Genomic DNA, 13,303 nt, shown 5'->3' on the forward strand with positions numbered 1-13,303 from the left:
AAACCAGTGACAGGATCCCCACCTCTGCTCTGTCTCCCTCTCCACACTGTGGCTGCCGTTGGCAATGGATGCAGATGAATTGGACTCGATGATCCTTATGGGTCCCTTCCAACTGGGGATATTCCATGATTCTGTGATTCTATGAGATGCTAACACCTCCGTCCCGACCCACAACCTCACCTTGGAAGCTGCCATGACAGCCGCCGTGGCCGCGACGTTCAGGCCCCGCTTCCCAAAGTGCACGAGGGCATCGTAGCTCCGGTCTTTTGCCTGGACGAGGCAGTCATCGATCTCCTGTCACAGCAGACAACAAAACAAATAAACAAACAAACCAAAAAAAAAAGCACAAAAGGGACAAAATCAGAGTGGTCCCAGCCTCAGATCCTCGGCAGGGCCAGGTCATCTGTCATAGAGGTAGACATGCTCCATTTCCCCCACCTTGGGCAGAACGGGCCAGGGTGTGTTGTTGCCATTGGCAATCTATAGCCTGAAGACAAATTGGGTTGCCCTGTAGTTAAAAAGGAATCACAATATGATGCTGGGCAGCTGCGGGTCTACTGCCCTGGAGCCAGGACTGATGCTCTCAGATGTATCTGAGATCTCTTTGCACATCGCTGCAGTGTCCGGCTCCAACATGTCCATGGAAATGGGCGGTTCAGAGGTTCTGGATTTTGCTCAACATGCAGTGAAAGTCCCTGTCCTTGTTCTCTCCACCCCAGGGCCTGGATGATGATGGATGATGATGAGTTTCAGTGCTAAGCTACTAGATGGGCTGGGTTAGCAGGAAATGCAATCTGCGAGAAGATCTTGGCTTATTAGTGATCCCTTCCCTATTTCTGGTAGATAAGAAGTGGCAACCCAAAATGCACGAGCACTGTTTGTGAGATGCCTAAGCAGAAGTTCCCAGGAAGCAAAAAGGGGACTGATCCCCACTGTTCTTCTTGGACAGGACTGAAATCAGCTGTTCATGTGCTGCTTATGGCTTAAATGGAGATCTCTCATGGCTGTAGCTGGCAATGTGGGAAAGGGTTATTCACTTCTTGGCAGTTTGTACGTTGATGTGTGACTGACAGCTATCCTCAGCCCACGGATTCACGTGAGCCAAATGGATCTGCCTGACAACGTCCCGTTCACAGCAACAGAAGTCTCCTAGGCAGGCAAATGATTCAAGCTGTAATGCTCTGAAATTAATATCGTGAATTTCAGCAGGCCGTTTCTCAAACCAGGACTTCAACATGCTGCTTCTCTCCCAGCCAGGCAAGTGCTCGCTAAGCCCCTTTCTGGCAGGCTGGACTATTTTGTCTCGTTGCTGCACAGAGCTGGGAACAAAATAAAGGAGCCCTGGCTGCCAGAACCCTGCTTCTCTAAATCATTACGTCCAGCCACAACACAGCTCTCTAGCTATATTCAGCTAGTAGGTGCAAAGCAGCTCAGGAGGCGTTTTCATTCCCCTCCCTCCCAGCTTCTCAAGTGCCCGAAGATGAACTAATGCATGTGAGCGAGCTGAACAGATGCCAGTATTTATAAAAAAAACAGCAAAGGACAAAAACACCGACCAAAAAGAGATGATCAAATGACAGAGGAAGAGAATCAGCAGCTCCCAGTCCTTCAATGAAAATGAGTGATATGAAGATGGAGCAAACACACTGCAGATTGTTTCCACCCAAGCAGGACTTGGGCACCTGTGATTACCTTTTCTTTTGAAGACAGTGTTGGGTGAACAAATTTCCTGTACAGGAGGCTGGAGCCTTTTGTGTATGGAGACAGCAGCCAAGCTACAAAAGCTATTTTGAGCTCATAGTAGAATGGAAACCTAGAAGAAAAAAGAGCTGTTAATGTCCTCTCCCAGTTCAACCACTGCTCTTGATTAGAGATGCTCGGCACAGCCCGGTGGGACTGGCCAGGCTGGTTCTGGGCAGCTTCTGCTCACCGAAGAACCCAAAGACCAAAAGACATCCTCTCACCTCTGCACACATCTCAGCTCGTCCTACCTTTACTCAGGTATCAGAGAAATCAGTTCATGGTCTGGAAGAGACTCCACGGAGAGCACAGATGCTGCCTCCATAGCATTGCCAGAGGAAGCACCGAGCAAACCAGCAGATCAGTATTTCATTGAGATTTTTATGCACCTTTCATCTCTCTGCCTTTCTGCTTTGTCCTAGTTTCAGCTGGGATGGAGTTATTTTTCCTCATGGTAGCTGGCACGGTGCTGTGTTTTGTATTTAGGATGGAAATGGCATTGACAACACACAGATGTTGCAGTTGCTGCTGAGCAGTGCTTACACTGGAGCAAGGAATTTTCTGCTTCTCTTTCCTGCTGACCCAAACTGACCAAAGGACTATCCCATATCCCACAATGTCACGCCCAACAATAAAGCTGGGGGGATTTGCCTGGGGACTGGTGGTGAGCAATCGCATTGTGCATCACTTGTGTTTTTTTGTTTGTTTGTTTGTTTTGTTTTTTACTTTTTTTTCCCCTTTTTCCTATTACCTGTCCTTATCTCAACCCACGAGTTCTTGCACTTTTACCTTTTTCACTTCTCTCCTCCTTCCCACTGTGTGGGGAGCGAGCACACAGCTGTGTTCAACCACAACTAAGCCAGCTGGGCCACACAGCATCCAGGCCAGACCCACTGGGCCTCTGTGATGCTCTGCCACAAGCACGGACCTGGCAAATTGCTCTTCCACCTCCGTGGGGATCTCTGTGGCATACTTGGTTTCACAGACTGGGCAAGACCCCTGTCATTCCTCCAGAGACACCCATATCGTACACCCTCCAAAAAAAAAAGACTCCAGATGAGCACACTGGAGGTAGATAAAGAGCCAAAAATGTCTTATCTCCTCTCCAAGGGATCTGACACGCTGCCAAGTCCCCCCACTCCCCGGAGGCACACAGTGCTGTGCTGGAACTGCTCTAGGTGAGGGCCACGCACCACCCTTAAATCTTCAGCCTCAAGCCTCCTGAGCTCGCTGGTTTCCCCTAGCTTAGAAGATGCTCTGCTAAAGGGCAATGAAGCAAACATTTCCAAGCTTGAGCATCCAAATTTAAGGAACTGAATCTGATAATTGGGCATTCGTGTGCTCTCACCCTGACGGAGGTCACCAGCATCCCTCCACTGGCACCGGCGAGCCCCCGGCAGTAAGAACTGTCACTGCTCTCCATCAAACTGTAAACCCAGTCTGCCCAGGGAAGGGACTGACAAGACATCTGAAGAGCAACAACCCATGCAGAAAAACCTAGACACAAAGTCCTGTGCTGCAGGGCTGTTTCTGCCTGATCCCAGAGTCAGTGTAGTTACTGTAGGACACATCTGCCTAGGTTCAGAACTGTGCCTGTAGCTAAAACTACAGATTTTTATGTGATGATCTCTGCAAGCATCCAATTCAGCCATCAGATGTGCCTCTGACAGAGACCTATTTCCTAAAGCCAGGGGACGGAGACTCCTGTACCGATTTCTTGGGGTTCTACCCTTTTTCTTCCATTTCATGACAGCACCGAGAAAGCAAACGTGGCTTTTCCAGACAAAACACCTCTGTGCACCCGAAGGTGCTACTCCCATGTTCAGGAGACAGTGAGCTCTTGGCCTCTCATTTTCCCTTACAAACATTTCCATTTTCTTTTCATCCCAGGTTAAAGACTCCTTCCCCTGTGGTACTCACCAGCAAAGAAAGATGTCCGTGAAGGTCTCTGCTGTTGTGAAGAGCGCAAATATGATCCAGTACATCATCCATTTGACCTGGTAGAAGAAAGAGGCAGCTTTCAGTAACAATCATTTTGCCCCAAGACCCTCTAAGCATCTTGTACAGGAACAAGTGCAGAGACCAACCTGCACAGAAGAAAAGCTTTATATTTATTAATCCCTAAGGACTTGAAGATGCCGGGGTTCCCCCACCTCGTAACACACATCAGATTTCCACGCAGACCCTTGGGAAGGAAGAATCTGGCCTTTAGGACCGGTCTCATGACAAGGAGGACAGCTTGACACACCGAAGAGTCCCTACAGAGGAAGCTCCTCTGGCCAGGAAAGAACCACAGCCCTGTCACAGGGCATTAAAAACCTCACTTGGCTCATCTTAACAACAAAGCTTAGTACTAGGGTGTGGACTAAATTGCAATTAAGACAAAATGTACTTACTGACATAATATCTACAGGCAGGGGAAAGTGTCCAGGAGGAGGCAGAGAGACCCAGCCCACGACCCAGGGCTCAGGAGCACAGTGATGGGAGCACAGCTCACTGAGTTAGCATGCAGCAGCTGAGCAGTGGTGCCTGCCCACGTACATACCCTCAGCAGGGGCATTGCAGGGACAAGAGCAACTGCTTCAGCTTAAATCCCCTGCTCAGGGCTCAGGTGAGAGCATTTTGCCTCACACTGGTGGCAAAAGCACACGCTGTGCTGTCACTGTGCTCACCCACTGATAGTTCAAAAAGCTTTAATTGTCTGCATCTCCAAGGAAAAAATAACTGTTGTTTTAACATCATTTTAACTGAAATTGTTGTCTAGTTGGCTATATTTCAGAATAGATATTCCTATGGAATTTTCTGTTTTATTTTTTTTTAAAAAAAAAAAAACACCACCACCCCAACATCAAGTCATTCTTGTTTGGAAAAATGAACTGTACAAAGAGAGAAATGCAGCCAGGATTCCTGAGTGGCTTTGCAGCAATATCAGAAAGCTTAAGGGAGCAAAATCCGTGACATCCCTGAATTAGAGAACTGCAACGTGCTACCTAAGGCTGGGATAACTGCAGTAAAATGAGGGGAGGCTGGAAAGCAGGCAGTGGGTGAGGGCCACCTAAACCAGGTGCTGCTCTGGGGAAGGACACTTGAGAAGGCAATAAATCTGAAACGGCTTGCCCCGTCCCCTGCCCTGATGTGGGGGCAGTGCCTGCAGTGTCTCTCCATCTGCCTACAAGTACTGAAATTATTCCCTGAGCACCGGTCACCCAGCTGTACGCCCGCTCCCCCTGCATTTATATTTATATTTTGATATTTATATTTAGTGTGACAGCAGTGGAGTGGCAGTGCCAAACGCATGGGAGAGTTGTGTTCCCAGGGCAGCTTCTGCCAGACTTTTTACATAACTGTGAGTCCCTCGAAGCCTCACTGCCAGCACGGTTCTGTCAGTTCCACATTAACGCCAGCAAAGCTCTTAAACACTAACGGAGACCTGGTGCGGATGGGCCTAGATTGGCCTAAAACAACATCGATCAAAACGACTGTTACTAAGCAGAATAAAAATAAACCACGGTGATACAAGTTTAGATTCGTACACGGAGGTTTGTACTGTGGCCGTGTAAACAGCTTCTTTTCTTTCTAATCAGGCTGCTGACTAACCTGCCTCCAACTGGTGTGCCAACTGAAAAACAGTTTTAAGTGTAGACCGGGTCTTAGACCAGTTGTTCCCACACTTGGGTCATGACTCGATACGTGAGTTTCTCTTTTGCAATTGAATTTCTAACAGGAATTGGACCCTTAAGCTAAATAATTGCCAGGAAGGACTCAGGGAGGTGGTGCCTATCAGTGGCAGACACGGGGGATCTCGGCCCTTCCAAGTCAGGGGTGCACAGAGCTTGAGAGGCACAGCTGCACGAGGGCTGCGGGGACACTTTGCCCTAAGTATCTGATGCGTTCTCTAACATTTCTGATTCTCAAAACATCAAAAATTGCTATCTGGTGGACAGGAACAAGAAAATGGAAGAATCTAAGCAGCCACGGTGAGCCCCAGTCTGAGCTCACACTAAGGGCTTAATGGGAAGGCCATCTAGGCTGTAACCCAGAGGAGAAAATGGCCTTGTTGCCCCTGGGATGCTGAGAGGACTGAAAAATCAGGATCAGGAAGCTGAGCTGGGTTCAATGAATTTAACAGGGCTAGGTTGTGCTAATCCTACAGGACTCCAAGTGGTTGTGATTCTCCCCAGTTTCACTTTCCCTAAATTCTGCTTTGAGAAACTGGGAGCCCAGGAAGATATTTTTTTAGTAAAAGGACAAGACAGCACAGCCAGCTGCCAGACGTGCCTGTAAATAGGTCACTCCACAAGGAAGGATGTTTCTGTCTGCACATTCAGTCACAGGCACTTCGAGCTGCCTCTTCTGATCCTTGTTTTGAATGAGCAGCTAGAGCTTCAAGGCTTTTTGAAAAGGCTTTGATTTATACTTGCTCCCTCAGAAACAAAGGAAAACACGCACAGCTCTGGGTGCCAAACAGCTTTTATGTCTGCTGCATATAGCTCGCACCACCAGAGAAATGGCATGCGTTTGTCAAAGGGTGCACCAATCCTGCAGAGGAGCCAGAAGCAGGACCCCAAGTCATTTTATTTGAGACTCTGCCTGGCAATCAGGCAGCCCACCTTCAGGACAGACTTGCGAGCTTTCCCAGAGTCCAGGTGACACCTTTACAAGGTGATCAGGGGCAATCTTAGAAAACGAACCCTGCAGCACAGCCCCAGATCCCATTACTCACATATTCTTTGATGTCCTTCGATTTCACGGCTTTGTAAGAATAATACGCTGGGTAGAGAGTGCCAAAGATAAGCCTGGAAAAAAAAAAAAAGAAGGATAAAAATAATTAAATTGACTTCTTCTCAGACAGATATTATTATTTTTGATTTGTTAAATGTATTTCTTGCATTAGTAAAAAGTGTTTGGACCCACTTCAAGCTTGAGTGCACTAAGTACAGGATAGGGCTCATTTTGCATCATTGCATTCAGAGAACACGTTGCCATTGCCATGAATTGAGGAATTCAGGTTGTTGTTCCTTTTGGAACAGTTTCTAGAGCTGTGCTTTATGAGTTCCACACCCAAAAAAGGACCACCACCACACTTTAAACAGGGAAATGAAAAATCTGGTTTTGAAATAATCCAGTGTGACACCAGGAATGCAGCAATATTGCTTTCAGAGGCAGGACAAAACGAGATCTGTGTATCTAAAATCCTTTCAAAACCTCTATTCAAAACTCTGAAAAGCTGGTGGAGAATAAAGTGGCATCCAAGTGGCACTGGCCAGAGGGTTTGAATGCTGGGGCCTTATCCTGCATTTAACTTGCTAAGGAGAATAACCCTGCGCTGTTGTGTGAAGTTCATTTCGGCTCATTATAGAAGGAGGAATTTGCCCACCAAGACATGCCAACAGGATCATTCCTGAAATCTCCCCTCCTTTCAGGCGGTTTCCTTCCAGTTCCAAGTCTGAAAGGGAGGCTGTCAGCTTCCAGATTTCATGCAAGGAAGAAATAAGGATCCTTACGTCAAAAATAGCACCGCAGGGAAAAAAAAATGTGAGATTTCTATCCGAACTCCTCTCTGCATCACTGCCTGGCTGCGTGTTCACTTCGATTATTCTCGACGTAGGCATAGGCTTGTCGGAAACGCTTTGCCCTGCCCAGGTTTTATTCATTGCAGCAGGATGATGCTGCAAAGTCTGAATTTAACAGGCTGCAGGGGGATGTTTATTGGCTTGCAAATCCCCCCCCTTCCTACCAGAGCTCTTGCTTTACACCCCTATGGCTGCTTGTGTTGCTCTTGGGAATGGAAAGGATCGATGCTTCAGCCCCTAATTGTGGGGCCGCAGTTGCTTTTTCCATTCTGCCAGGAGTGTTTGTGTGCCGGGGGACCCATAATTACAGCCAAGTCCATTAGTGTGCATAGGACATTAAAAATTAATACTTTGGGATGTGGCGTGCCGTTGTGCTTCCCATAGCTCAGGAAGGTATTTGGGAAAGACTGGAGTGAGCCAGCACACGCCTTGATTTCCAGAGTGACCGAAGACAATCTGCCTGCTGTTCATCATGCCTGCTGTGGCAGAGCTTAGCAAAACCTGAAGCACAAAGCAGGCTTCAGAAAGGCAGCTACTGAGGGAGGGGAAATCAGCATTTCACCAAGGCTTCACTCTGGTTTCAGAAAGGTTCGCTGGAAACAGGCAGCTCCGAAGCTGTTTCACACCCACAGGGGCCGTGCTGCGTGTAAGGGTTAGCATGAATGCTCAGAAGGATTTTGGGAAACCAACTGCATTGTTCACCCTAGAAATATCGTAACAAACGCCAGGTAAGGTGAGGAACACGCAGACAATGCCTCGATGCTGTTCACACTGAAGCTAATAACAAATATTCCCTCCGAGTTTAATGGCAGCAGGAGCTACCCCGAGGAATTAGTGCTCCGAAACACTCCACAATATTCCAAAAACCAGCCAAACACATCAATAATAGTTTTGGCTCTGCTTAGGAAAAAAATACCATATTTCTGCCCTTCCTTCTTGGCCTGGCCAGGCTGCCGCATCACGTTTTTATTTCCTGCAACTCATCACCGAGTGATCGATGTTCGTTTCCTCGGATTTCGGCTGGAAACAGCAAGTAACTGGATCCCGGAGAAGCAAACGCTTTGTGGGATCGCGAGACCCGGGTTAGCTGCAGACAATAACCACTTGAGAAGATTCCTGCAAGGGAAGGAAACTCCGCAGTGCTTTTGCATATGCAAAGCTGGAGGAGCGGTAGCCAGACGATGTGCCCTGCCTAAATTGGAGATTGCGAGCTCGCCCGGCGTGCTGTGTGCTTATAAGGACATTCCCTGCTGCTGTGGTTTACCAGGCTGGAGGCTGCTTTGGGGAATGTTGGAGCCCAGCCTGTCGCTGCTGCAGCTCACGACGAGGCCCGGAGCCACCTCACCTCTGTGTATGCCACGCAAACTGAAAAAGAAAGATATTTGGGTGTTTCTGGAAGGCACGCGCAGGGTTAGGGAGACGAACACCTGCACACGGACACGTTCCAACGTTTTGAGGTTTATTGCCTTCGCCAGGCTCGAGTAGAGCAGATTTAACTCACACGCACACAGCAGCCCTTTACCTCCGCCCCCCAGTTCCTCTCTCTGCTGAGGACAATACTCGTCTCTTCCCCCTCATCCAGGTTTCCTGTGCAATCAGTTATCTTTGGTGCCTGCCTTCCTCCAGCCCCACGCTCGAACCGCTGCCAAATTGCTCCTTCTGCACGGCACACACACAAACAAGCCCGATCTTTGTCCCTCCACCCAGGCCACTAAGCCCTTCCCTGTCTAAGTCCCCTTCCAGCCTCCCTGAGTGTTTTGCCGATCAATATCCTCACCTTCCCCTTCCAGTGCCTGAAAAATGTTGCCCCTACCAACCCCTGCTTTGGTCCTTTAGCAGGTCCTGCTCTGTCCCTCCTCTCCTTTAGCAGCTGTAGTGCCACCAGCTTCGTCCTCTGCTCTTCCTTGGGTCTTCTCCCATGTGCTGGGCCTCCCGTGCTCCTTGTTTCTCCATTGTGCGCCGACCCATCGCCTCTAAATCAAGCTGGTGCCTGACAAAATCACTGTGACAGCTCAAATCTAAAGGGCAGCAGCCCAAACCATGCCAATTCCAACCCTGCTGCTCCCCAGGTCCTCCTCGTGCCTCCAGTGCCCTTCTGGAGGAGCTCTGCATCTCAAAAAAGGCCAGAAGAGCAGCTGGAAAGAAATCACCGACGAGTCAGCTAATTGTGCAACAGGAGGCAAAAATCTAAGTAAAAGGTTAGCCTGCCTAAAGAGGAGGATAAGGATTAGTGCTGGAAATCTTATAATCCTATTAGGCAGAGCAGCAGCGGTCCCCGATCTGGCCTGCCATGTGGTCTTCTGGTCGGTGTTTGCCCAAAGGGACACAACAGATGCAGAAGGGGAAAGGAGAAGGGCGGTGAAAGCGCATGGAAGCACACCGGGGAAGATCCATAAAAGCAGCTAATTGCTCTGTAAATCGTTTCTCCTACAGCAAAGACAACTGAGGTTAGAAGGGGGAAGCACCAAAATACCCAAAGAGCGTGGAAAAGGAGATGCAGGTGCCCCTACTGCTCCTGCTTCTGCTGCAGCTTGAGGGGATGCTCAGCTACATCAAGAGAACTGAGTCAGGAGCAGGAGGAACTCTCTCTATCGCACCAAGCTGATCTGTAGAGCCAACTGGATTTGTTTATGCAGTCACACGGCACAGGATTGGGATTGGTTTTTGTTTTCCTTATTCAAGTTCACCACTAAACGACACAGGAAAGGACAAAGCTTCCTGTATCGCGGGGTTTCCTGATTACCAGGGGAATACTGAAGCAACCGAACCCTTGGCTTCTCGTCAGCAGCCTCTGGCACGCTACAGGGGAGCAGCTGCAGCAGCACCAAACCTCCTCCTGTCCCACTTACCGGCACAGCCACACTCCACCCTGGCTATCACGTCCTTCCTCTTCCTCCTGTGGCTCTCCCAGCACAGCGATCTGACCTTCAGAGGCTGAGCAGGACGTGGCAACACTCCTAACAGCGCGTACTTGGGGATCGGCACCGGGGCTGGCAGGACTTCGTGAGACATCTCAAGTGCTGATGACTTGGTGGTGCTGCTTTCCTCATCAGGGGCCTGTTCCTACAGCCACGTCCACGTAACGCTAACTTACATCAGTGCAGCAGCCACTGAAACACGTGGAAAATCTCAGCAATTCCCACGGGCACTGAGCAGGACTGAGAAAACCTCCAGGAACACCTGCGGATCCGTATTTTCTGAAGGGCAACCTGCTCTTACAAACACACCCGCACAGCTCCAGCTGCGCCAAGTTGTGTTCATCCAGTTACTGTGCCCAAACGTTTGGCACATTGTCGTGTTGAACGGAACAGCCCTTATTTTCCCCCAAATAACTCAAGTTTCCATACCCTTGGCACCCAGCAGCCAAGCCGACCAGCTTCTGCTCAATCCCAGGGATGGACACGTGTAGGAACTGCTGAAATATTCCCTCTTTCCTCAGCATGTTCGGTGGCTGGTGCACGCTTCTTGCGCACGGAGCAGCAGCTGAGCTGTCACCACACCAGCATTCCTGGCTGAGACCGCCGAGGAGGGTGCCAGGAGGTCCGGGTCCCTCATTATCAGCCCCAATTAACGCTCGCGCAGCGCCCCGGATTAAAAATAACCGGCACCATCTCTGCGCCCTGCGTTCCCGGTTTGAACCCGACAGCTGTGGATGCGAAAATAAGCAGGGCACGAGGTCAGGGAAGGGGCTGACACGGTCACTTAGGCCAAACCCGGAGAGCCACGGAGGGATTGGGGCCCGGGAAGCACCAGCTGCAGAGGAGGAGGCTCTAGGCTGGTATTCCCCGGGAGATGGCTCCTGCAGATCCCTCGTGGTCATTTTGCAGCAGGATGCGTCCTGCACGGTGCCTCCAGGAACCGGCCCGTTCACCCCGGGGGTGACAGCTGGCACTGTCCCCTCTGCAGAAATAGCAGGAGCGAGGGCTGGCCTTGGCGCTTCTAATTTAAGTTGTTTTGATCCTCCCCGAGCAGAGCACGCTCCTCTCCTGTTGCCACCACGTTTTTCCCCTCCTCACGCAGGAGGCACAAAGAGGTGAAGAGCCGAAATGCTCTAAAATTCGCTAAAACGCAACACGGATGGGGAGACCTTATGAAATATTGGGGTTGTTAGGATGTTAGCACCCGATGAGTGCTGCTACCAAACCGACCAGCAGCGAAGCACCTCCCAGTGCTGACATTTCCCCCGACACCCCTCGGTGCCGTACCTTAAACCCAACCAAGATCAAGCAGCTAATTCCCTCTTCCCAGCTATTGTTCCGCGCTGCTTTCAGACCCGGGCAGGACGGCACCGGTTTGCACACAAGCCAACAACTCCAGGCTCCCTTTGCAGTCCTTCAGGACAGAAAAAGGCTGCGTGCCTGCCATCAAAATACCTCGCGGCTCTGCGGCTATTTTAGGAAGGAGATTTACTGCAGGTAGATGGGGCGCGAGGCTGCTCTGTTCCGCTCCGCGCTGCCCGGCCCGGTGGTGGAGAAGGGAATCCAGGGGGATTTGTTTGCCACCGAGGCAAAATTTGGAAGGATCTGTGTGTGTGGGGCTGCTGTGGGGCCCCCAAGCTGTCGGTGGGAAGCTGCAGGCTGATAGGAACACTGTATTGGCACATGCCACCAGGCCCCAAGCAGCTGCCTGCGAGAGATAGTGTTTCGTGTCGCCGCTCCTCCCCTGTCGGTCCTGCCCTTCACAGCCCTCTGCTTCATCCAGACCTTTTTGGAGGAGAAGAAATCAGTCGTTAGCATGGGATCCTGGGAAGAAAATCCATGCCCTTTGGAAAAGAAATGTTCTCTGCTGCGGGTCGGGATCTTCGCAGCTCCCCAGTGCAGAGCTCAGCATCCACGTGCTGTGGTGTTTTCCCTGCTCAGCACTGTCCCGATATTTCCTGCCCTGAGACCCCGGTCCCTTTTCCAAGCCAAACAAGTGGCGATTTGAAAACCAACCAGTGTGTTTGACATGGGAAGGGCTGTTATTTTTTTTTTCTGACGCTGTAGAGGGGGACGATTATGTGGAAAAACGGCGTTTTTAGAAGCACTGACATTAAATTCCAGAGATGACAGATGGTTTCAAATCTGGTTTGTGAGTTAGCCTACAGATTTATGGTAGGCTCATGGTACAAAAAGGAAAGGGAAGAGATACATAACCTAACCCAACTCATTTCTAAGCAAAAAGGGTTATAAAACACGGAGCACACAGCAACAAAGAAGCTCTTCATTATTTTCGTATAAAACCATGAAGATCGTGCTGCAAGGATTATTCTGGAGTTATCTGAACCGATGCTGCATGAATTAGCACACTTAATGACACACGGGAACCCCAATTTGGAGCATAACTGGATGCTCTGTGTATCCTGAAACTCAGGGCATGGTTTTGCCATCAAACCTGAAGTGCTGCTGCTGGTGGAGGAGATGGTGAGACACAGAAACTCCCGTTTGCCGGCTCCTCGCTGAAAGACAGCTTTGGCCTCCCAGTGTTGTACTCGTGGGACAGAAAACAGGAATAAAGCATCACATCAAGCTGTAACTCGTCCAAATCAGCTGCAACGTGGCCTCCTCAGAGTCACATTGCTCTGTTCCCAGGGACTGAATACAGAAGCTCTTAACTAAGTGCAATTTCAGCTGACTGATATAATTTACAAATGAGATGAAAAGACATCAAATATTCAGCTAAAGCCATGAAAAATGTTGGTTTCTCATGGAATCACAAGGAGTCCTGGGCTACCAATTGTTCAATCCACTGACACAAATCAAGCAGGCTGCTCTGAGTGCCACAAGGTCCCCCAGCCCTCCACAAGTTCTGGATCAAACATTCGGAGAGACCGGCCACACAGAAAACACGCGGGACCCACCTTGGTCCTAAGCACTTTGTTCTTCCAGACCTGGGCATCTGACTGCTAGTTAAGTTTAAAAAGGGAAAACAAAGCCCCAAACCCCTTTAAAACTCCTCTTCTCACTTTGATAACGCATTTCAAACAAGGATTTCTAAGTGGTTTATAAATA

The 13,303-nt window shown here is 49.6% G+C and overlaps 1 protein-coding gene across 8 annotated transcripts in view; it reads right to left on the reverse strand.

Annotated features, from left to right (window-relative positions):
- Positions 1-13,303, reverse strand: part of REEP1 (receptor accessory protein 1) — a 53,611-nt gene that overhangs the window by 25,675 nt on the left and 14,633 nt on the right. For 6 of the 8 annotated variants that reach the window (XR_014317416.1, XM_082759371.1, XM_082759372.1 and 3 more), the window contains exons 2-5: positions 6,464-6,536; positions 3,661-3,737; positions 1,693-1,813; positions 181-294 (exon numbers count right to left, since the gene is read on the reverse strand). Coding sequence is in view for 7 of the 8 variants with exons in the window: in XM_082759371.1 (XP_082615497.1) it covers positions 181-294; positions 1,693-1,813; positions 3,661-3,737; positions 6,464-6,536 (385 nt within the window). In the remaining variant the exon portion in view is untranslated. Of the gene's footprint in view, positions 1-180; positions 295-1,692; positions 1,814-3,660; positions 3,738-6,463; positions 6,537-10,162; positions 11,931-13,303 lie in introns of those variants that run through there. The other 2 variants (XM_082759375.1, XM_082759374.1) reach the window with 2 other exon arrangements.

The sequence above is a fragment of the Aythya marila genome, assembly GCF_965140915.1.
Source record: "Aythya marila genome assembly, chromosome: 4".
NCBI lineage: Eukaryota > Metazoa > Chordata > Aves > Anseriformes > Anatidae > Aythya > Aythya marila.